This window comes from Lactuca virosa, chromosome 1, assembly GCF_052849685.1.
Source record: "Lactuca virosa cultivar CGN04683 chromosome 1, Lactuca_virosa_CGN04683_v6, whole genome shotgun sequence".
Lineage (NCBI taxonomy): Eukaryota > Viridiplantae > Streptophyta > Magnoliopsida > Asterales > Asteraceae > Lactuca > Lactuca virosa.
The window spans coordinates 176,757,808-176,781,419 of record NC_136426.1 but is presented as its reverse complement, the minus strand read 5'-3'; the positions used below and the strand labels follow the sequence as shown (position 1 = coordinate 176,781,419).

Here is a 23,612-nt window from a genome sequence, read left to right as displayed (position 1 = left end):
GTAATGTATATAGAATTGATGGAAATTCTATACAAATTTTTTGGGACACCATTTGCTCAAATTCTTTAAATTGATCAAGTACTGGTCTCAACGTTTGTCTCCAAGGGAGATCTAAAATGCGAGCTTTAAAACATTCATAGTTTCTGTATATTGCTGTTTTTAATTTCTCATCTTTCTTCTCATTCCTTTGTATAAGCTGTACATTTTTTGCTTCAAGAATTTTTATTTTTTGTTTCAAAATATTATTTTCAATCTGGCTTTGTATATGTTGTGTATCTTTTCCAGATTGCATAAGTTGTTGTTGTAACTTAACAATAATTTCTTCCCGAGCTTTAATCATTTGCTCTGGACTAGTTTTTGCTATTTCTGAAAATGTTTTCACCTGTTCGGGTTCTATGAAAAAACTGTTTAACCCAAAATGTTCTCGAGCAATATTCATGGCTTCCTGGAAACTACAACATCCCTTGTAAAGGGGATTTTGACACTGTATATATTTTATGACTGTTGCCCAATTATTAAAAATCCCAAGTTTAGGCCCATGATTGGAGTAAACTTGACAGAAGACCAACAATGTTTGTTAGACAACTTATGGCATATTTAGACAGTTCCAGAGGCTTCATCATTCAAAGTTCAAATCCTCAATGCTCTAAGTTTTTACTTTCATAAACAGTCACCATTGACCCCTGAAAAACAAATAAAGAAGTTTACAATAAATATGTAAAAAGGCCACAAACAAGAAATTGTAAATGTTTTATCTGTGGTGATGTTAAACATTTAGCTAACAAATGCCCAAATAAAAATAAGAATATAGAAAAAAGCAATTTAATAGAACAAATAGGAGAATATAATATAGAACCTCTAAATTCTGATAATTCTGATAATGAATCAATATACAGTATATATAGTGATAGTGATAATAATATAACCAAAATAACATATACATACGTAAACACAGAACAAGAAGAATGTCAACATAATTGGATATATAAACGAGGAAATAACTATATAAAATGTTATAATTGTGGATATTACCCTAGGCGCTCGCCCGGATCGTCCACCGTCGTCGGGCCTATGTATTTTGAACACATGATTGCATCAACAACTCCTTCGATACGAGATTGGTGTATATGTGTATTTGCCTTAAATGTAAGAACTTCTTCTCCCCTGACTTCCCTTCATGAAAAATCAAACCAAGTTTTGGTTCGTTAGTCATTTTGCATTTGCGATCTTGAATTCCTTCTAGAGAGGAATCAATCGGGTCTACCAGTTCATCAGTGATTATGTAGCTCAAATCGCCATCGATTGCAACAAAGTCAAGTACTAAGGCCAATAGAAAATATAGTACTATAAAGTAGGGTGGTTTGTAGTTGTGGTGACGCTTGGTCTCTTCATGAAACTTCCTGGCTATAAAAAACAATTCTTTGGGGGTTCATTTCAATGAAATATGCTTGAGTCATCTCCAAAATCTTTTACATTAGGCTTTATTGTATACAGTAAAAGTCAACCTTTTTAAAGCTTGTCTTCTTGAAAAACCTTGTGTATTTTGTTTTCTTCGGTGTCCACGACTTTTTGGTTTCTTTTCATGTTTCTTGTGGAACTAACAAAGTCTCTCAAACTCCAAGGGCAATTTACTGCTTTCGAATAGTCGAATATCAAATTCATTAAAGACTTTGTAGAATGCTCCATTTAGGGACAAAGGAATATCCCAATATGATTCTTTGGAAGGAGCAGTGTACGTTAAATCTGGAACGTACTCTTCATCTAGCAATCTTCGGATAGAATTAACACATGAAACAATCAAACTAAGGTCATTGTTTATATCAACATCGTAATCTTCATCTACCACTTGGCATATACTTTTATAAAAATTGCATTCATATTTTTATACTTCCATTTATATTAAAACACAACATTTTGTTAATGTAATAACTATTGACAATAATAAAATTTATAAAAAGTTTATAAATATTTTAAAATTGCTTTGTCAAAAATAAGTTAAAATTATTAACTAAAAATCAAATTCCACTTTTTCTTAAAGTAAATCATATGTTATTCATTTGAAATACATACTTATTCTAATGGCCTTCCTACATGGGAAACTGCTTTAGCCAAACATGTCGATTGGACTTTCAAAAAGTGAAGTGTTGTTCGCTATACCTAAGAGTCTTGAGTTGGATGCCATGTATGGTTTAAATGTTCGATTTACTATCTCAGCTTGGGATATGTGGCATACACGTCACAAGAAGAGATAATCATAGATGGATTAAACCTGCCTAAGAATCCCATAAATATATAAGAGTTCAATAGAGATTAGAAGTGTAAAGGTTTTACCTATCTTCAAACATGAATACTTCATGTTCAAACATTTTACTGCTTGGTATCCTCTCGAAGGATAAACCAAATGGTTTGAGTTATCTTTACTGGTATCAGATTTTGATAATTGTGCTGAAGTACGATTAGAAAGGTTGGGATATTGAGGAACCTTTCTCTAGGAACTATTCCTTAAACCTCATGTGGAAAATGCAACCATAGCTCAACTAAAAGAATACAATAGTCATGTCCCTAAGTCAATACAACAGAGGTTCACGTTGCATGCTAGCAACCATGCTTCCAAACTCCAATAGAGTTTCAAGAATCTTAAGGCGTATCTTATCGCTATGCAATTTAAGAAAATGTTCCAAGTACAATCTAAACAAAAGCGGTTTGACCTAGTGAGATCTCTCATGGATTGCAAGATACAAGAAGGTGAAAGTACAATGTACATATCGTTAAGATGAAGGCACATTGATTAGCCGAAGTAATTGGGCTTCCCGATTATACAAAACGCCAGTTACATAGATACTTACCAACTTGTTGTTCAGTTCATATAATCTAACCAGTTCATTATGAATTTTAATATGAATAATCTCAAAAGGTTCACAATGAAACGACATGACATTCTTAAAACCGATAGGATCAACATGGCCTTAGCTAAACAGTCCCTATACAAGATACCAAGGAAGGAGGTGTAAAAGAAAGAGGCCAGGCGAAAAAAAGGAAAAACAAGCTAACGAGCTCCGAACCCAAGCCCAATAAAAAAAATCTAATATAATATAGACAAAAGTTCATAAATGGTCCCTGTGATATCTCAAAATCTGAAGTTTAGTCCTTAAGCTTAAAAAACCTCACAAATGGTTCTGTGGTTTCAAAACTTTTGATGTTTGGTCCTTATGCCTCACTCCGTCAACTTCCTACCATTAAGTGAATGACATTTTCGTCATTTCACTGCACCAAGGACCATTTATGAGGTTTTTTTCTCATTTAAAAAAAAAGAAATTTAATATGTAAGATCTCTCTCTCTCTCTCTCTCTCTCTCTCTCTCTCTCTCTCTCTCTCTCTCTCTCTCTCTCTCTCTCTCTCTCTCTCTCTCTCTCTCTCTCGTATTATTAGTGGAGAGATGCAAAATCCTTTTCGTTTTTTTAATCTGATCTAGTTTTTTGCTTTTGTTTATTTCACTTTTTCAATTTCATCTGGTGTGACGTCACGGATCGGGAGCTGAGACGGCTCTAGTCCTGGCTAAGCGCGGTGCTCGTCTCGTGATGCTTTTTTGGAATTTAAAGGTCGCCGAGGAGAACAAGGCTCGTATCTTGCCGGAGTTTCCAAATTCGTAGATTATTGTTATGAAATCATTGAGTCAAGAACAACATAAATCGAAGCAAGTCTCTACAAGAATCAAACCCAATTAGAGAAGCCGATAATTGCTATAGGTTTCAGACATTAGGGGCATAAACCCACTTGATTGGCTTCGGGATGATCATCGTTTCATTCATAGAGGTGTGTGGTTTGTCGATTTTGTATCACAGATCTAGATGTGGGTGGTCAGTCGGAGACGATATGGTGGCCCTAGGAGGAGCTGCCAACAGTTGAGCAATACACAGCAATGTCGACTACTGTCATGGGTGGCTGATCGATGTCTTCAGTTCTCTAGACTCCAAGAACCAACACCTACATTAGTGAGTTTCTAGGAAGTACTCTTCAAAATTCACGCATCTCATCATCAGTTTTTATTCGTAAATTGTGAATCTGAAATGAATCTTTCTAATGTTATCGATCGGAATTACTATCTCGTTATCATCAATCAATTTCAGATATTGGTTGAACTTGTTCATTATCGGTGATTTTAGGATTTTTTTTCCTCCCCTCGTATCCTTCATTTTCCAGAATCTGTCATATTCAAGTTTGTTTAGATCATTTTGATCTTGATTAATGGCTTTCAGTTTGTTGTCAGTCCCTATTGTAGTATCAATTTGGATGTTGGACTTGATTGTAGTTCATTTTGAGAAAAAAAATTTGGAACGATATGATACTTTGATACCCTGTGTTTGATCTGAAATGCTAGTTTGTGTTTAATGGGTTGAATCGAAGAGGACATGTTATTGGAACAAATTTCACTATGTTGAATCGGTGATGTTTTGAAATATGGTAATGAATTTGCAGTTCAAGGAAAAATAAGTTGACTTTGTGTGTGTATGTGTGTGTGTGAGAGAGACCTTAAATATTAAATTTCATTTTTTTAATTAAGAAAAAAAACCTCATAAATGGTCTATAGGGTAGTGAAATGACGAAAATGTCCCTCACTTAATGGTAGGAAGTTGACGGAGTGAGGCATAAGGACCAAACATCAAAAGTTTTGAAACCACAAGAACCATTTGTGAGGTTTTTTAAACTTAGGGACTAAACTTTAGATTTTAAGATACCAGAGAGACCATTTATGAAGTTTTGTCTATAATATAATTTGTTAATTTATATTCACATTAAGATTTTATCATAAGCTACAATGAAGCTCACTTTGTAAAATGATATCTTTTGTTAAACAAAAATTTAGAGTAAATTACATGAATGGTCCCTATGGTTTGGGGTAATTTGCATACTTGGTCCCTAACTTGTTTTTTTAACTCAGAAGGTCCTTACTATTTGTTTTTATTACACGCTTGATCCCTACTGTTTGCTTTTGTTACACGCTTTGTCCATTTCTTACCTAAAAAGACTACTATTTAAATAGGGAAAATAGCGGGGCAGGTAAGGTAAAGCAAGGAGGGTGGGTTGGGGATGTGTTTATTTAAATAAATTAAAAAAATCAAAGGAAAAATAGTCTTTTTAGGTAAGACAAAGACCAAACACGTAACAAAAACAAACAGTAGGGACCTTTCGAGTTAAAAAAATAAGTTAAGGACCAAACACACAAATTACACTAAACCATAGGGACCATTCTTATAATTTACTCAAAATTTTATTATAAAATTTGCAGGCGATTGTAGATCTAATAATGGATTAATTAAAAAGACAAGTTGATAATACAAATTGATTTCGCTAATAATCCACTAGATAAAAAAAAATTACAAATATAACCAATTTTGTAATGACTAATTGTAGCAAAAAGTTATCAAACATAAAAAATAAAATAAAAAATAAAAAAAATAAAAGATTGCAATTTAGGGTCATCTTCATACAACACGCCCATAATTTGGACCCTAAACTCAAAAATATGGGAAAAAACGCTTATAGACATTTTTTGGAGGGGTTTTTCGAAATTTAGTCACAAAAACACGAAATTCCGGCAATAGACATGCATTCCGCGGAGCACCCTCTATAGGCTCCGCAGACATACAAAACCTCCACGGAATGGGGGTATTTTAGTAATTTCCCCCCTTCCTTCTTTGTAAAAAACAGGTCTCCTCTTTGGTCCCCCCACTAGTCCCTATTTCCTCTACGACTTCCATTCCTTGTTCGTGTCTCCGCATCGGCTGAAAGGTTCGATTTTCCGGCGATATCGTCTTCAACCTTGTCATTTTCGGCGACAATGAGTTCAACCACGTCATTTTCCGACGACAACGACTTCAACCACGAATTTCCGGCGCCGATGGAGCGGAATTTCCCCAATATTTTCGCCGATGGGCACGGCTCCCGAGTAATGTCGTATTGTTTAGATTTAAGATTAAAATGTTACAAAAATGCAATTGATAACTTGCAATATATGTTCAAATTTAGATTTAGGATTCAAACGTGAGATCCATTCCGCGGAGGAATAGATCACTCCGCAGACCGACCTCCGCAGATTGACGTATACTCTCGGCGGAATGAATTAAAAAGGGTTAAATGTGTCTCCGCGGAAGTATAGGTCACTCCGCGGAATGGCCTAAAATACCATTTCCCCCTTTTTCTACCCTTTTATATCAATTATTAATTAACTAAAAAGTAGGTTGCTATTTATATCCTAGACCAAATTAACTATGTAATTTTAAAACCTTGTTTTGTATTTTCAAATACTAACGTTTTATATTAAATTAAATGTATATGTTTTGTAGCACGATGATCTCGATTAAAAAGCAGATTTAACTTTAAAAGGCGTGGTCGGTACGATCATTAAAGACTATTTTTTGTGCCTAACACAATCGCAACGAGCATTATTTGAAGCTTCATTGTTTGAAAGATTCTTAGGAATGCATGTCTCTAATGGCGACCTCTTACTTGTGCATTTGATGATGTTGCATGAAGTAAGGTCTCAAGAAGTGTTTGAAATGGGAAGGTTTATATTTGAGATACAGGGGATGCAGTTGGATTTCGGTAAAACTGGATATATTTTGATTAGTGGGTTAAGATTTGGTCCTTATGTGGACTTACTCCATGACGAAAGAGGCCGGTCAGATTCAAATCTTCGTGCTCGGTTGTTCCCACACATTACAGATGAACGTTTGCGGCTCAAAGATTTAGAAGACTACATTATGTCTCTGAATTATTTGGCACTTCGGGATGAAGATGTTGTAATGCTTATCCAGTTTGTTTTTATGTTGAAAGGTCTGCACAGATGGGATGTTAAAACGGTCATTCCCGCGGCAGTATACAAGCTTGCTGATAATATAGATGATTGGAACAGGTATTACATTTAAAAATTGTGTATAAATACAATAATAATTATAATAAATAAATTGAAAATTGCAGGTTTGCGTGGGGTACATAGTTATGGACCTATACTTTTGGGTTGATGCGTGAAATGTTTGAGAAAATAGAAACATTTGGAATATTCAAGCAGGTCAATCCCGAATTGAAGAAAGTACACGAGTATACCGTTGTCGGTTTTATGCTTCCGTTTAAGGTTAGTTTTTAATGCATTTAAATAGTTATCATACTTTCGTTTTTTATACCATAATAGCATTGTACTTCCCTTTTTTCCATAGATATGGATTTTGGAGACTTTCCAAGAGGCAACATAGTACTATATACGCATGCCGGCAGAATTGCCACGAATGAGGTCGTAGAGAAGAAAAACACCGTTATCTTGGGTTCAATGCCATCGAATAATCAACGTGTATGTGGTATGATTTTTATATTATAATTATATATAATTACAAATTCCCATTTTTTTTCATGCTAAACTAACAATCTGATTTTTGCAGCCTAACAACCATCCTATTGTTGTCATGGAAAACGAGATGGAGCTCATGGAGTCGTTTTATATTCGCTATGTGAATTGGACTCTTAACCATGAAGAATCTCCCCCATGGAAACAAAGTCCACCTATTGTTGCCTCACCTCCTCGAAGAAATTAGTACAAGTCAGAAACATCTTTGACTGAAACAGCCACAAATGCTTCTACCTCGCAACAACCTGAAGTAGAAAGAACTTATATGTCAAGCGACACATCAACATGGTCAGTAAAGAAGAAGAAAACGAGCACAAAGGCATTGATGAAGCTTCTATTAGGCATTGTGGCTAAATTAACTTCTAAAGTAGACCGTGTATTACAGAAAAAAGATAAACCAGATACAGGATTTGTAGAGAAGGAGGACATGGTAAATGAAAATGAGGAAGAAACATATTACCATGGTACACAGTTGCATTATGATGATACATTTATGCCTGGTTTGGAGGGGGGAAGTTGGGCGTACACCTATGCATATTGAGCCGTCACCGGACGTGGGTCAACATCACAAAAAAACAGTGACTCATATTGTTAGGCCGCAATGAAAGAGGGGTGTTGCATGGTATCAGCGGATACCGTTCACAGTGGTACAAAACTTATATTTTAAATTTGGTGTATTTATAAAATATTACGTTATTGATAATTATTTAACATTTTAATTTTTTAGATCCAATCCACACCAAAATTGAAGAAAATCACCAAAGCAAGGACAAAAAGCAGTGGAGTGTCTTGAAAAAGCAAATGAAAACATTGTGAATGAAGAGACTAATGATGTTTCAAATCATCTACTGTTAGACAGTCTTTATGTTGCTAGTACGTTGGGTTTTTGGAAAGAATGGAATGTGATCTCTTTCAACCTCAACACTACACACAGGCTGCATATACTCCTACTGGATGTGGAGTTTTGGTCAAGGTTACTTGCAGTTACTGACTCTAGGTGGTTAATTTCTTCGGTAACATTCGTTAAATTTTAACTACTTTTTTAGACGATAATTTATCTAAATAATTGTAACATTTTTATTTTAAAATGTACAGCATATTGCAATATGGAGTGACTTGCTCATGGAAAGACGGCCGACGAACGCAGGGTAGACGATATACCCTCAAGAACTCAAATTGCAACTCGGAAAATCGTTTTTTAGGAATGTAGCAAATGGTGTTAGAGGTTATCCTAAATGGAAGGATGTGGATATGGTTAGTTTAGTTTAATAATTATTTATCTATATATATAATATTACCGAATTTACGACTATTCAATTGTTTTTTGTTTGCAGGTTCTGTTCCCCATAAAAGTGGGTGTCCATTGGTTTTTGGCAGTGCTACATTTGAATACCTGGAAAGTACACATTTATGATTCAGCACGATCTATGAATTTATTCTCAAAGTACAAGATTGGTGGAGAATTCGAAAGTTTTGGGGATAGTATTATCTCAGAGCTAGATGTGATTGAGTACTAGAACGATTTCCCTGATGGACACAGAGCCAATGCAACTGTGGAGTTTGTTGAAACTATAGACGCGCCACAGCAGGAATACATCGAAGATAGAGGGGGTTGTGGAGTATTCGTATTCATGTTTATGGAAATGATTGTTTCGGGGGTACCGATGAAGATTGATAAGCCACTTAGAGATGCGAGATTTCTCTATAGAAATAGGATGACAAATATTATTTGGGACACTATATAACTTGATTTTAGTAACTTTGTATATATTAATATGAAATACCTGTTTTTAGTAATTTTGTTTAATATAAATATGTGTTTTATTTTTGTTATTATATTTGTCTCGTAGACTGCCAAGTCACTTCCGCGGACTGCCATTTCACTATACAATGACTCAAAAATCAGTATCATTTCATCTAATCTATATCATCGCATCTACTTTGTATCTTTTACAATGGGTTCAAAACCATGGACCGCTGAGGAGTATTTGCTTCTAACTCGTGCTTATATTAATGTCTAAGAGAACAACAGTTTGGATGATACAATATTTTGGCTCCTTTTAACCAATACCTTCAACACTGACGTTGAAACCACCTTAGAAAACCATCACAACACGCTTGATATAGCAGCAAAATGGTATGAATTGAAAACAGAAGTTGTGTTATTCAACGATTTATATCATAAGATTGAAGACGCACGTGTGAATGATACTGTGGAAGTCATCTTGAAGGCGACTAAAGAAGAATACAAATCCATTACCAACAGAGAGATTTTCGACTATGAAGCCCCTTGGAATCTTTTGAAATATCTCTTGTATTTTTAACTTGTGTTGTGTTTGTATTGCTTTATTTATATGTACTATGGTTGGATTTTTTTTTTTTTTTTTGCGTTTGTATTATGTTATTTATCCTTTATTTTTTGAAACATTATGCACCAAAAAATATTACGATACATTCAAATATGATGTATGACTGACAAACATTACAAATAAAAGAGTCGTTTACATGAAAAACTGTTTATTTTTAACGATATTCCAAACGTCCGTATACTTGCACTCATTTCCATCAAACTCACAAAGGTAATATCCGTTCACATCTTAAAAAAGTTCTTCATCGTCTGCATGAGAGTGTCTCTTGCGTCACGTGCGTCTCCAGCGTCTCGTGAGTCCCTTGCGTCCCTTTCCCTTTTGTCTTACTACCTACGTCGCGCTACATTTTATAGGCTTCTTTTACTTCATTGGACCAATGTCGGACAAGTCGCTGCATTATGTATTGTACTATCACATCTACTACACCTTTTTACTATAGGTTCCTCACCTTGTGACGGGATACGATTTTTGTTTTTCGGTCTACCAGCTTGACGTGTATCCATTATTGGGGTTTAAAAACCATCATCTCATTAGGAATCTCCCAATCATAGGGTTCTGGAAGGGGGTAAACTGCCTCCTCATACGTACTTCAATACGTTTCCATTTTGTAAGCGTCTATAGCCAGATGTCCAAAGTTAGTTTTTTTTCAAGTGCTTTAAAACCATTATGCAAGACCACAAGGCAAACCAGTTCCTTCCCAATATTTGCATGTACAAGTCTCTTGCCTCAGATCAACTATGCCACCATGTTTGAAATCATGCACTTGATATATTGTATCTGAAACACCTGAAACAGACCATCCTGTCATATGCTCTTCGGTTTTGCTAACTACTTTTTCAGCCCACTCTGTTAGAACTGTTGAACGTTTCCATGTAAAGAACAAATATATAGTTAACTAATTATTCGACATAATTAAAGTAATACCTCCATCGATGTGACGCTTGTTACACCATTCTTGTGAAAGATGACTGAAGAACTCAAGAAGGGGTATTATAGGCATCTTCCTTGCATCTATAGATAAAGCATTCATGGACTCTGCACTGTTGGAGGTCATGTAATCGTACCGTTTCAACAGGGAATATGCTCTAGTCCATTTATCACGTGGAATTTCACTTAGGTACGCCGCTACTTGCGGCCTAGTATAACTAAATCGATACCACAAATCTTCAAATACATTTCTTGTGTAAACTCTCACAAGCCTCCAAAACAAGAATTTTGTTTTATCATTTTTCCCAAACCGGTGTACTATGTTTCCTAGTAGATGAAAAGCACACACGCCATGATGAGCGTTTGGGAAAACATTTTCAATACTAACCCGAATTGCATCGGCCCTATCAGTTACAAAGGTCAAATCTTGACAATCACCAATGCATTCATACGACTTTTCAAAAAACCATTTCCAAGTAAGACCGCTCTCTTTTTTGCATATTTCGTGCGCAACGGACACTATCTGGTTGTTCCCATCCATAGCTACTGCATTCAATATGGTTCCCTTAAAATCCCCCTTCAAATGGGCACCATCCATAATTATGACTTTACGACAATAACGTTTGAATGCTCGTATCTGCAATATATTTGTATTGAACACATAAACACTCTACATTTTTTTACAAATTAGTATATATTAAATAACATGTTTTTTGTATTTACCGTGCTCCCAATGGCATAAAACAACACTTGAAACAATCTTCAGAATCTATTTGTATATAGGCCACTATACCGGGATTATGATTCTTCAAATTGTGAAAATAAATAGGAAGTTTGGAAAAACATTCTTCAGAGGATCCCAACAACAGTTCCATAGCATGTTGTTTTGAACTCCAAGCTTGTTTGTAACTTACATTAAATTCTAGCAAAGCAATCAAATCCCTTGATATTTCATTAGGACTCCAAACCTTCGAACAGTTTTTTCCCATAATCTCATGCAATATAGTACCCATGATTTTTTTTATTTGTGTGCTTATGATTCGGGTGTATATGTAATGACGAACATGTGTGCACGTTGTTGAAAGTCCTGATTTCAAATTCGTCAGTCGGATCAAGGCGTTTTACATATAAACGCCAACTACAGTTCTCAATTTCACAATATACCTCGTAACGGTTTTTGTTAGAATGTTTGGTCTTAAACTGAAACCTTTCTCTGGTTTCTTTAAGACTCAAAGCAAATATTATTTGTTGTTTGTTATCATACGTTTGACGAACAAACATATCATCATTTTGACCTAAACTATGAAATGGTCTAGGTTCAACAATCGGATTAGGACAATCAGGTATGGGAGGCATACCGTAAAACATGTCTAAATTTTCTTCTTCCACTATATTCACTGCCACAGTTTCTTCTTGTGGACACTCTTCAACATTATCAGATACAATGTTACAGTCTTGTCAACCACTTCTCTCTGTTCGACCCGTCCCTCAAACGTCGCCAAATATAAATGCACAATCTCCTTCGTTTCAGACATTACGTTTTTTAGTTGACGAACATTTGCTTCGTCTACAATATTCATAACATACCCATGAACCGGGTGTTGAAATGACAATGATATATTAGTATTGAACGTATTAGCCTTACTTTTAACCAAATCAAACAATATCCGACAGTCAAAAGTAGGGGGAAGCAGTAAACCTAAGTTGTTAAACTTTGGTCTAACGTAGGTGTTACTCCTATTACTCAACTGCCAAAAACCCTCCGTACATAAAATAACAAAACTTATATTTTCTTTGAAAAAAAATTCACCCCTACGCCTTATGGATTTTTGGATATAGATCGGGAAAAAAAATTCTTTATATCACAAAAAACCGTCGCTAATACCCTTATAACAACCCATTCCGCGGAGAGGTTAACGCCTCCACGGAGCCCTCGTCACAACCTCTGCGGAGGATTTAATGAAGGTCAAAAACAATCACTCCGTGGAGGGTTTAATGTCTCCGCAGAGGGATCTCTGTGAAGAATCTTTGGTCAGTCTATAAGTCTATATCGTACACATTTTTTTGATCCGCGGAGATTTCGTTATTCCACGGAGCCCATAGAGGGGTGATCCGCGGAATGCATGTCTATAGCCGGAATTTCATGTTTTGTGACTAAATTTTGAAATTACCCCCCATAAAATGTCTATACGTAGGGGTGCAAACGAGCCAAGCTACTCGCGAGCTACTCTGAGATCGGATCGTTAAAAGCTCAACTCGAAACCGATTTTAAACGAGCACGAGCCAAGCCTATGTCACTAAGCTCGATTAGGCTCGCGAGCCTAAACGAGCCTTTATATAATATAAATTATTATTATTTATATATATTAAAATAAAAACATATTAGGGGAATTATGAATTTAGGGTATTAGTAAACGAGCCTTTTAACGAGCTCGAGCCAAGGTTAAGCTTATTTAGGCACGTCAGATAAAAATGAGTCGAACCCGAGCCCGAGCCGAGCTTGTATACTCTTTACGAGCTCGAGCCAAGCTCAGTAAAAGAAAGCTCGAGCTCGAGCCTCATATAACTTAAACGAGCCCGAGCCGAGCCTGGCCAGGCTCAGGCTCGGCTTGGCTCGTTTGCACCCCTATCTATACGCGTCTTTTTCCCCAAAAATATTCCATCTTTTCTCATGTTGAATAATTTTTTTTATTAAAAATGATTTTTCCTCCAATAATTTTATAAGTTGTTTAATTTTTTTTTCATCTTATATACATTTAGGATAACTTTGTATCTATATGCTTACAAAATTAAACGTTTAGACAAATTTAAACATAATATTACATATGGAAGGAGTGATCATCGATGGTACAAGTCACGTATGCACATCTTGTGCATCAAATACCTATACTATCGCATATGACTCATGAATTCTGTGATTTTCTCTCCATCATATGTGATTTTGTCTTCCTTAAAGCATCACCAGCGATTTTCTTTGAAATGGTATGAGGCTAATCACCTTATGCTTGTACAATTAAAGGTGGCATGCTTACAAAAATGTCTTGTACCATTTCAGAGAAAATCAAAGGTTTGCAATCCACTCTTCAAATCTTGTAGGTTTAAAAAAAATGCCTTGTTCAAGGAAAACGCGACATCTCCTGAAAAAGTAGATGTCCTTGCTATTACATATTCATCCAAAGCGTGTCCAAATATAATCGCTTTAAATAATTCACAGCGAACACCTACTACTCTAAGAAACACTAGAACAATCAATATTTACAAATACACAAACTTCTTTGTTTGGATGCTAGAAACATAATTTATCTTAATTCTAATAAAAATACTTTAATAACTTGTAACAATGTATGGAAGATCGTATGACATGTCAATCAGATGTGGCTTTACAGCACATGTGATTTGCAATTTCTTATTTAAGTTTTTTAAATTTTAAAGGTTTCATGTTAATTTCAAAATCATATCTACTAAAAGAATCAATTGAATTCGACATTTTTGAGCTCCTCTAATTCTATGTTAATTTCAAAAATTATCATCATTGTCCTTTAATCGTTCTTTCAATCCTAAAAATCAGAACAAAGAAAACGATTGTTTGTCACCAAATGACACAGCATCCCCAAAATCTCAGTCCATTCTCTCTTATTTAAGTTTTTTAAATTTTAAAGGTTCCATGTTAATTTCAAAATCATATCTAATAAAAGAATCAATTGTATTCGAAATTTTCTGAGCTCTTCTAATTCTATGTTAATTTCAAAAATTATTATCATGGTCCTTTAAGTCGATTCATTCAATCCTAAAAATCAGAACTCAGAAAATCAACATATACACGATTGTTTGTCACCAAATGACACAGCATCCCCAAAATCTCAGTCTATTCTCTCTTATGGTCTCAAATTTAGGTATGATTGCTCCTTTTTAACACTCTTACAACACCTTCCTTCATTCGCATTCTTATACAATCTTCCTTCTTCCCCACACACGGCAGCTTTTCTCCTTCAATTCAATGGTTTTGGTTCTTGTAGCTGGACCTAAGGATAGTCATATCTCCACCACTAGCGTGAAATCGAACATATCAAGTATGAAATCTTTATTATTCACAAAAATTCAATAGTTTACTTTTTATTAATCAATTTAAAATATATGAATAGTCTTCTTTTTATTAATACTATTTTAAATTATCATTAATATTTTTTTCATAACCCTGAGGTATTAACCTATTAATGTTGTAAATTATTTAGAGAAAATTACTAATATAGCCAAATTTGCTAATTACTTTGTAAAAATTAGCCAAAAAGTCAAAAATACACACAATAGCAAACATACAAGCATTTTATGCACATTTCTACTTCGGAGACATGTCCAATACCAACAAGTTAACTCCATTTCATATATCTATCTATAAAATTACATCTATCTATGAAATGTTCACATTCAATCTATGAAATCATTGTTTAAAATATAAATAATCCCATTTCATAGATGAATTACAATACATCTATAAAATACTTTCATTCCATCTGCAATTTGTAGGTAAGACTTTTTTAATCAGTTAGTTTTGACTATAAATTGTAGAAACATCTGGTTGCACAAGCAAACAGTAACACTTGAGACACAAACCAGTCTGCTCCGATTCATTTAGGCAAACGTTCAGCACTAAAAACGCTATAGAATCAGCGCATCAGCGACTCTAAAATGTTGCCATAAATCGCATTTTAATCAACGAAAGAACTTTATAAGATAAAATATATACATAGATAAAGATGTAAGAACATCTGAATGCATAAGCCTTGTAAAACAGACAAATGCCAGAATCTCAGTTATATATCGTTATCGGCAACGTACAGCACTGAATACACTACCAAAAAGCACATCAGAGACTCTAATTTGTTGCCTTTCATGCCATTATTACCAAATAAATCCAATTGAACTTCAAAAAAATATCAATCAATGAAATTAATACGAGATTTTGAAAACGGAATCTTAGGCTCAGTTGAATGTTGTATAATCATCAAAGAAAAGCGTAAAGCTTTCAGAGTTTGATGGTATGTTTGTTTTCGTCATCATTGCCTTGATCAGCAATTAGAAAAGGAAAAAACACATGCTCAAACATACAAAATAGATTCGTTAATTAGTAAAACGAGAAGAATATAGAGCCATGAATCTAACCTCAGAAGCCAATTCCTTGAAAGTGATAACGGAAGAAAGAACGATTTTGATTTAGATGCTGCTTGAAGACGTAGTTATATACGAACTAATGAAACCCTAGTTCCAACTTCCAAATGCACATAGAAATGGCGCTGAGCGCCGTTTAGTCCGTCCACTATACAATTTATTGGGCCGGTCCACAATTATTTTCTTTTTCGCAACTTTTTATAATACAAACTAACTATTTTTCTTAACTTTTAATAATCAAATTTAAAATTATAGCATTTTAGCTTCTTTTGAGTGGTTTGTTAATCACATTTAACAACAAATTGAGATTAAAGTTATATTTTTCCCGTTATAACTAATTTATAATTTATAAACTATATTATTTTTGGTGATTTTTAGATTGTTACGTGAGAAAATGACTATAATAGTCAGATTTTTAGCATGTATACCGCCAAAAATGAAAATTGATCAAATAGTCATAATTTTTACAGATGGTCATCTGCGAAAATTTTGGTCATATGTGATTTTTTTGGGCCTAAACCAGAGCCGGTCCGGAGATTTTGAAGGCTCTGTACAATTTAGTAAGAAATAGGCCCCAAAATTTTGAAGATCAAAGAGTTGTATGCTAATTTCATTTAACTTGCTTAACACATGTTTATTCTTATTTGATGTAAGGATCCAACAGTTCATTTGATGTTTCAATAAAGGAGTTTTTGACACCACCAATGCTTTGACCATTTAGTTTCTCATGAAAAGTCTTAAGTATATGAAATTACTCATTAATTTCGTATACAGGTTGGCCTCTAGAAGTTATACTTTTTCATTTTAATTGCAATATTCATAAGTTCAAGTACCATTCAAAATAATACACATAAAAACTTGGTTGTACTTAAAACATGTAAAAACATGAAAATTACAATTGTAATAATAAAATTAAAAACATGTTTCTAAGACCTTCTGATACTACAAATCTTTTTATTCTAAGTCCTTCAAAAATCCTGTAAAAATCCAGATTAAATACTACATCAAAAAGATAATGACTTATATTATCATATACGAATAAAAAAGATAGAAAAAATAAAATTCTTTGTACCTTATGGTTTTTCGAAAACTCAAGCCGAATTGGAGCTTTGGGGATATGGTTTTCTTTTGATTTTCGAAAACTTAGAGTGTGAGATCTAGTAGGACATTGCGGCTTCTGATTCAGTGAAATGGGTCTAAATGGATCTGATTCTAGTGAAGAAAGAAGTAAGACAAAAGAAACTCAAAGCTTCTGATTTTAGGAATCAAACCCACAAGAAAGTCAAGAGTAAATTTACAGTTCAATAGATCCTGATTTTGGAAAAGAAAGAAGTAAGAACAAAAACATCAAAACCCAAATCTGATTTTAAACAAAAAAATAGAATTTTTACGTACTTTTGTCGATGATTGTAGACCCTTCAATAGTAGGCATGCGTTCAAGAATCGAAGCGTTTTCCCCCCTCGATTTTTTGATTTGCCGCTTGTGTGCATCGGCCTCTTCTATTTCCAGGAATATGTAAGTAGTAAAGTTAACCTAATACTAACAAGGAAAAAAATTAGGCCCTTATGTTTTGGTGGGCCCTGTTCTTAAGCACCGGTTGAACTCCAATAAGGCCGTCCCTGGCCTAAACAATGTTTGGGACGTCGTTGACGGCAGAAATATATCCATGTTGACCAAGAAAATATAGGTAGATATTTTCAGATTATGCTTACAAAAATCTAGTTTTTTCGCTAACTTTAAACGTTAATAACTTTTTCATACAAACTTCGTTTAGGTAAGTTTTTTTCATTATCCATGGAAATATCACACTCCAAATTTGGATGATAGGAATACATGATTTTTTAGGTCCAAAGTAGGATCATCGGTGAAAAATATGAAAGAAGACTTGATTTTAAACCTTCATAACTCTTTAATACGAAGTACGTTTTAAGTGATTTTTTTTCATTGTGTTCTATATAACAAAGGTTATCCATTGACATATCACATTCTAAATCTAAATATCGGGAATATATACTTTTTATATCCAAAGTAGTCAAATTGACATAACAACTCTCTTTTGAAATGAAAAGTTGTCGGTGACATGTCAATTCTTATTAATTGTATGAATATCATAGTTAAAGTGTAGATTTTCGCAATCAAATTGACTTGACAAAACTCTTGTAAAATGACAAGTCACTAGTGAAACGACAATTCTTATTAGATGTCTGAATTTGGTAGTTAAGTGTACATATTCGTAGTCAAATCGACATGACAACTCCTTGGTGAAGTCTTGACGCCATGGTGGTCTTGACGCCAAGGTGGTCGACGGCAGCTTCCTGCCTCCATTCGAGCGATTTGTCCATTCCTCTCCCAATCTGTGAAGGTGACGCACCGTCCCATTTGTACATTTTGTGATTATGTCAAAATCAATCCCTGCAAATATGGTTTAAATTAAACTTAGCCCCCTTGACATAAATCCTTTCAAAACATGTCCCATTGATTAAGTCATTACCAAAAACAGTCCCTCCATTTATTTTATAAGACCAAAACAACCCTCTTGATAAAATTTATCAAAAAACAGCCCCTAATTGTGCTAATTAATCATAAACAACCCTTTTAAATATAAAGTATTTCAAAACATGTCCCTTTGGTTTAAAATATTACAAAAAAGTTTCGGGTTTGTTTTAGCACAAAAAGGTGTCAAGATGCGATTTCTCACATGAAGCTTTACAAAAATAAAACGACTCCGAACAAATCGAACTTACACTTCAAGGGTGAGTTTCTACGGCCTCTCTTTTACGATTTTCATATTTTGGGGGAGAATACATGCATGTCTATTAAAGTTTTGATGACTTTCATGTTTTATATACAAAATAGCATCATACTTTATTATTGGTCAAAAGTATATGAAATAGCAATCTAAAAATGTGATAAATCACTAATAAATTCATTAAGTTAAAGTAGATTGCTAAAAGATAATATAATTATACTTTGTCGTGAATATTAATATAATTATTGAGAAAACCACAAGATTATATGTAAATTGCTACAATAACACAAGTTGATATTATAACTCACAAAAACGATGATTTTATATGTATAAGTTAAAGCATATCATGAAAGCATGAAAAGATACAAAAATGACCAAAAATATTATTCGCGTATAAAATGAAAGTACATTGTCATATTTGGTGGAAAAATCAAATTTATGAAAGACAAAACTGCAAGAATGGTCCCTGTGGTATGTCAAAACTAACAACTTTGGTCCAAAATGGGTTTGGCTCGCAAGGATGGTCCAATAGTTTCGTTTTGTTGCGAGTTTAGTCCAATTTCCTATGAACTTTTTTATAATGACGGATTTGCCCCTAATTATTTTATTTTCCATTTTCATTTATTACAATAATTAAAAACAATTAAAAATAAAACAAAAATAAATTAAAAATAAACAAAAATAAAATTCTCTCTCTCTCTCTCTCTCTCTCTCTCTCTCTCTCTCTCTCTCTCTCTCTCTCTCTCTCTCTCTCCAGATGAACACACAAAAAATAATCAAAAATCTAAAATACAAGAACACATAAAAAAATATGAATTTCCTAAATCCTAAACTTGTAACCATGAAAGAGATCGAGTTCAGTGGTTTAGAATGGAACCCCAAATATACACAAATCCAAATACACACACAAATATACAAAGATCTGCATATTTAGGATGTGAGGCGGAGTATAAATCGTCATCTGAACACGTGAATTCTCTCCTTCTCCGTCTTCAAGATCTGTTGAGTCGTCCATCGTGTCTCTCCTCTGGCGACACCGTCTTCAAGATCTAATGAGCATCAAGGGATGACGACAAGAAAACTCTAAATGTTCAGATCTCAATGATGGTTAAGGATGATAAATCTTCTTCTTCGGGATGAGGATTTTCATCCGAAACCCTAAACGACGGCTGAAACCCTAAATACAAGCACACACGAAACCCTAGCGACGCATCATCTCCGATATGTTTCGTCCTCCATCATTTCATCTTCGGATTTGACAATGATTTTTAGGGGCGATGAAATGATTCAAGTTTAGGTTTAGGTTTCATTGTAGAAATCGATTCAGGTGGTGGTGAAGGGCCTTGAAACACCGATAAGGGTTTCAGATCGACGGTGAGAGAGATAATCGGAAAAGGACAACTGTGGCGGTGCTCTTTCAGATCTTCACGGGGCTGCTAGGCAGTTGATGAAGCCCATCGGACGGAGATATATTGACGATGTCCATGAGCGGCGGTGACATGGATTAGATATCCAAAAAAACCCCACCTTGGAAACATCCATGGAGTCGATTTTCAGAAACTCACCCCTCGTTATTTTTCAGAAATTTTCTGAAACTTCCATGAAGTCGATTTCCTGGGTTTTCATCATTGCTTTATGGGTTTTTGAGAGGCGATGATGGAATCATGGAGATTATATCCAGGAACACTGGAATCTGGTATGCACAAACTCATATTGATTAAGAAGGAAGAGATGAAGAAGATGAACTGTTCTTGGGTAAAAAGAAAAAAAATATGGGGGGAATACGGTGGAGAGAGAGAGAGAGAGAGAGTATTATTTTTGTTTTATTTTTAATTTATTTTTGTTTTATTTTTAATTATTGTAATAAAAGAAAAATGGAAAATAAAATAATAAGGGGCAAATCCGTCATTATAAAAAAGTTCATAGGAAATTGGACTAAACTCGCAACAAAACGAAACTATTGGACCATACTTGCGAGCCAAACCCATTTTGGACCAAAGTTGCTAGTTTTGACATACACAGGGACCATTCTTGTAATTTTGTCTTTATGAAATCGTATAATTGATAGTTAATGTTACCGAAAATTAACTTTTAATATATATATATATATATATATATATATATATATATATATATATATATATATATATATATATATATATATATAAAAGTTATATAAATGTGAATGTAAAATTTATTAATATATTTTATATTAATTATAAAAATATAACTCATTTTTACTAAGATATGGGTTTCTACTGCAATAAATAACATGATCGACTTAAAGTCTTAAGAGTCGTTATTTGCGAAATATTGTATTGTATTGATCACGTGAATTTTAAATATCATGGGAATTGTTGGTTTCACGTTGGTTGAAACCTGGAACATATTATAAAAGTAGTCGTTATGTTGCCCAAATTTTGTCATAACAAACAATAGAAATTTGGAAATCCATTAAATTTTATGTATCTCAAATACTAAGTCTTCAATTTAATATTATTCCTGAACAATAAAATCATAAATATTCAACAATCTTATAACGGGAAGCTTAGGACTAGGATGCCTAGACACATTGTTAGGATCCAACACTCTACGGTCTCCCTATAGGTGTCACGTTGTTTCTAAAGCAATATGAGTTAGGTTTGTTTCCTAAGCCATTTGGGCCATGTTGTTGTTGGGTTTTGTGCAATACATCAATCATGTGGTGCACATGCAAACCCTAAGGTGATGTTTGGTTCGTAGAATGTTTCTGAAGGAATTTGAATTGGAATTGGAAAAGGAATCTGTCAGGAATTTGAATCCAATTCCATATGTTGTTTGGTTGGCAGGAAATGGAATTGGAATTAATTCCAGATTCTGTTTGGTTCGTAGGAAATGGAATTGGAATTCATATAAAATGATAAAATTGCCCTTTTGTCTGTTTTGCTTAATTTTACTTTGTTTTTTAAGTTATATGTAAACATATATTATATAAATTATTGAAATAGTAAAATTTTAATTTATTGATTGAACATTCATGCAAACATATTACGAAAATCATGTTAATAAACATCATAAGTTAAAGTCATTCCACTTTGCATCATAATGACGTTACCAAAAAGCATATCAATATTTCGATAAATCCTTATCGAAGATACCAAAAACACAAATCCAAAATACCAAGTAACATCCTAATAAACATCCCAAAAGAGCTTAAAAATCCAAAATACGAATTAACATCCTAATTAATAATACTACCCTTCCAAAATGTATTTGACTCAAACTTCTCTATCGCCTTCTTCAATTTGCCAAAAATTTTGTACGTTTATAGGATCATTTCTTATCTTTGTCAAAGCTTTGAACTTCCCGACTTGACTTAATGAATTCATCTTTAAAATCTCCGGATGGATCTTCTCACTCAATTCATTAATCTTCATGTCAAATTTAATACCTTGACTCAAATCTTTTGATATTTCTTTAAGACTTTCAGTAACTCAAACCAACCGCATTATGGAACACATCATCGGCACGCCGTTTCCTCTTATTAGAGCGAACACTTGGTGAAGTTTCCTCATTTTGCACTGTTGTATTATGGCAAATTTCCTCGGATTCAAGGAAGTCATCATCCGACTCTTGCATTTATTCTTCTAAGTTCACATCTTGCTCCCTCTCAATGAAATATCTAGCTCTATTTCCTTGAGTTCGGTCTTTTCCAAAAACAATGCAAAGATCTTCATAGTAAGGAAATGATTTGTGTTTCCATCTAGTCACTTCTTTATGAACCTATTTACCAACATGATAATTTATATAAAAAAACAAAATATTTCCATATAGTCGCTTCATTATAAACTATAAAAATACAAATATTATAACATCATGTACCTGTAGGTACGCCTCCCAAACCGGATCCTCAACAGTAACACAATGTTTTTCATAATCATAACCAAACCCACTTGTGTTTGAACTGTTTACCATATCGTAGACACATTGCCAATCTCTCTTCATGGTTTTTATCTTTGACTCAATATGTGGCTTACCTAAAATACCCGAGTCCGGAAGTGATTGTTTTAATGCTTGCTCAAGATGTTGCAAATAACCCGACTTAAAACCATTATCGGATTTAAATCCTCCAGCATTTGTCATATTCACTAATGCCCCAACTAGCTATGCTTCTTCATTGTTTGTCCATGTCTTATAATTTCTAATTTGACTTGTCATACCTATATAAACATAACAAAAACCAATAGATAAGTATCACAACTAATTTTAGATACATTATAAATAGATAAGCAAAATGCCAATTGTCCAACATAACATTAAACAAGGAACAATTTATCCAACATAACGTTAAGCAAGCAACAATTGTTCAACGTAACGATAAGCAAACAATACAAAAATTTGTCCAACATAGAGATAGATTATAAATAGATAAGCAAAATGTCAATTTAATTTGCCGCGCCCCTAGATGCAAACATGGACTCCGCTAAATTATCTCTAAATATGGTCCATTCATTCGAAGTCCCTACAGAAGTAATATTATCAACATCTTCAGGTCCAAGATCTCCGGTTCCCTCGTCCCGATCACATTCATTGTCAAAAGGATCTACTTCCATTTCTTGTCGTATGAAGTTATGTAGTAGACAACATGCCATTATGATCTTATTTTTCATTTCAATTGGATAATACGAATTGTCCTTTAATATTCCCCATCTTCCCTTCAAAATGCCAAAACATCGTTCAATGACATTTCTTGTTGATGAATGTTTCATGTTAAAGAATTCATTTGCTGTAGTTGGTTGGTGCCCATGACACCATTCATTTAAGTGATACCTTTTCCCTCTATACGGGGCTAGAAAACCCTCTCCATTTGTATATCCAACATCAACTAAATAATAACCTGCAAATAAGATTTATAGTTAATAACGTTTTATAAATAAGATTTATAGTTTAAAAATATATATATAAATAAGATTTATGGTTTATATATATATATATATATATATATATATATATATATATATA

At 33.9% G+C, this 23,612-nt stretch overlaps 2 protein-coding genes, 1 long non-coding RNA gene and 1 other non-coding gene across 4 annotated transcripts; all 4 read right to left on the bottom strand.

Annotated features, from left to right (window-relative positions):
* Nucleotides 1-10,432: 10,432 nt before the first annotated feature.
* On the bottom strand, nucleotides 10,433-12,051 carry LOC145124457 (uncharacterized). The gene is made up of 3 exons (XM_079059791.1): nucleotides 11,860-12,051; nucleotides 10,693-11,332; nucleotides 10,433-10,623 (listed from the first exon to the last, which is right to left on the bottom strand). Exons 1-3 carry the CDS (start codon nucleotides 12,049-12,051, stop codon nucleotides 10,433-10,435), a joined length of 1,023 nt encoding a protein of 340 aa, XP_078915917.1.
* Nucleotides 12,052-14,381: 2,330 nt separating this feature from the next.
* LOC145161701 (uncharacterized) lies at nucleotides 14,382-16,014 on the bottom strand. Its single transcript, XR_013738601.1, has 2 exons — nucleotides 15,856-16,014; nucleotides 14,382-14,741 (listed from the first exon to the last, which is right to left on the bottom strand). It is a non-coding gene; the product is annotated as an uncharacterized LOC145161701 (long non-coding RNA).
* On the bottom strand, nucleotides 15,672-15,758 carry LOC145151874 (small nucleolar RNA snoR116). The gene has a single exon (XR_013732423.1). It is a non-coding gene; the product is annotated as a small nucleolar RNA snoR116 (small nucleolar RNA).
* A 6,215-nt stretch (nucleotides 16,015-22,229) lies between the features above and the next one.
* On the bottom strand, nucleotides 22,230-22,733 carry LOC145124451 (uncharacterized). The gene is made up of 2 exons (XM_079059779.1): nucleotides 22,473-22,733; nucleotides 22,230-22,373 (listed from the first exon to the last, which is right to left on the bottom strand). The coding sequence occupies exons 1-2, from the start codon at nucleotides 22,731-22,733 to the stop codon at nucleotides 22,230-22,232; spliced, it is 405 nt and encodes a 134-aa protein (XP_078915905.1).
* Nucleotides 22,734-23,612: the final 879 nt, after the last annotated feature.

What these genes read in the sequence shown, in the direction of transcription:
- LOC145124457 (XM_079059791.1), bottom strand. Translation starts at nt 12,051, where the DNA reads ATGCCTCCCATACCTGATTGTCCTAATCCGATTGTTGAACCTAGACCA. An exon ending in CTAACAAAAACCGTTACGAG is followed by an intron (nt 11,333 to 11,859) that starts GTATATTGTGAA and finishes AATATATTGCAG; the next exon opens with ATACGAGCATTCAAACGTTA. An exon ending in CAAGCGTCACATCGATGGAG is followed by an intron (nt 10,624 to 10,692) that starts GTATTACTTTAA and finishes AACGTTCAACAG; the next exon opens with TTCTAACAGAGTGGGCTGAA.
- LOC145124451 (XM_079059779.1), bottom strand. Translation starts at nt 22,733, where the DNA reads ATGACAAATGCTGGAGGATTTAAATCCGATAATGGTTTTAAGTCGGGT. An exon ending in TTTGGGAGGCGTACCTACAG is followed by an intron (nt 22,374 to 22,472) that starts GTACATGATGTT and finishes GTTGGTAAATAG; the next exon opens with GTTCATAAAGAAGTGACTAG.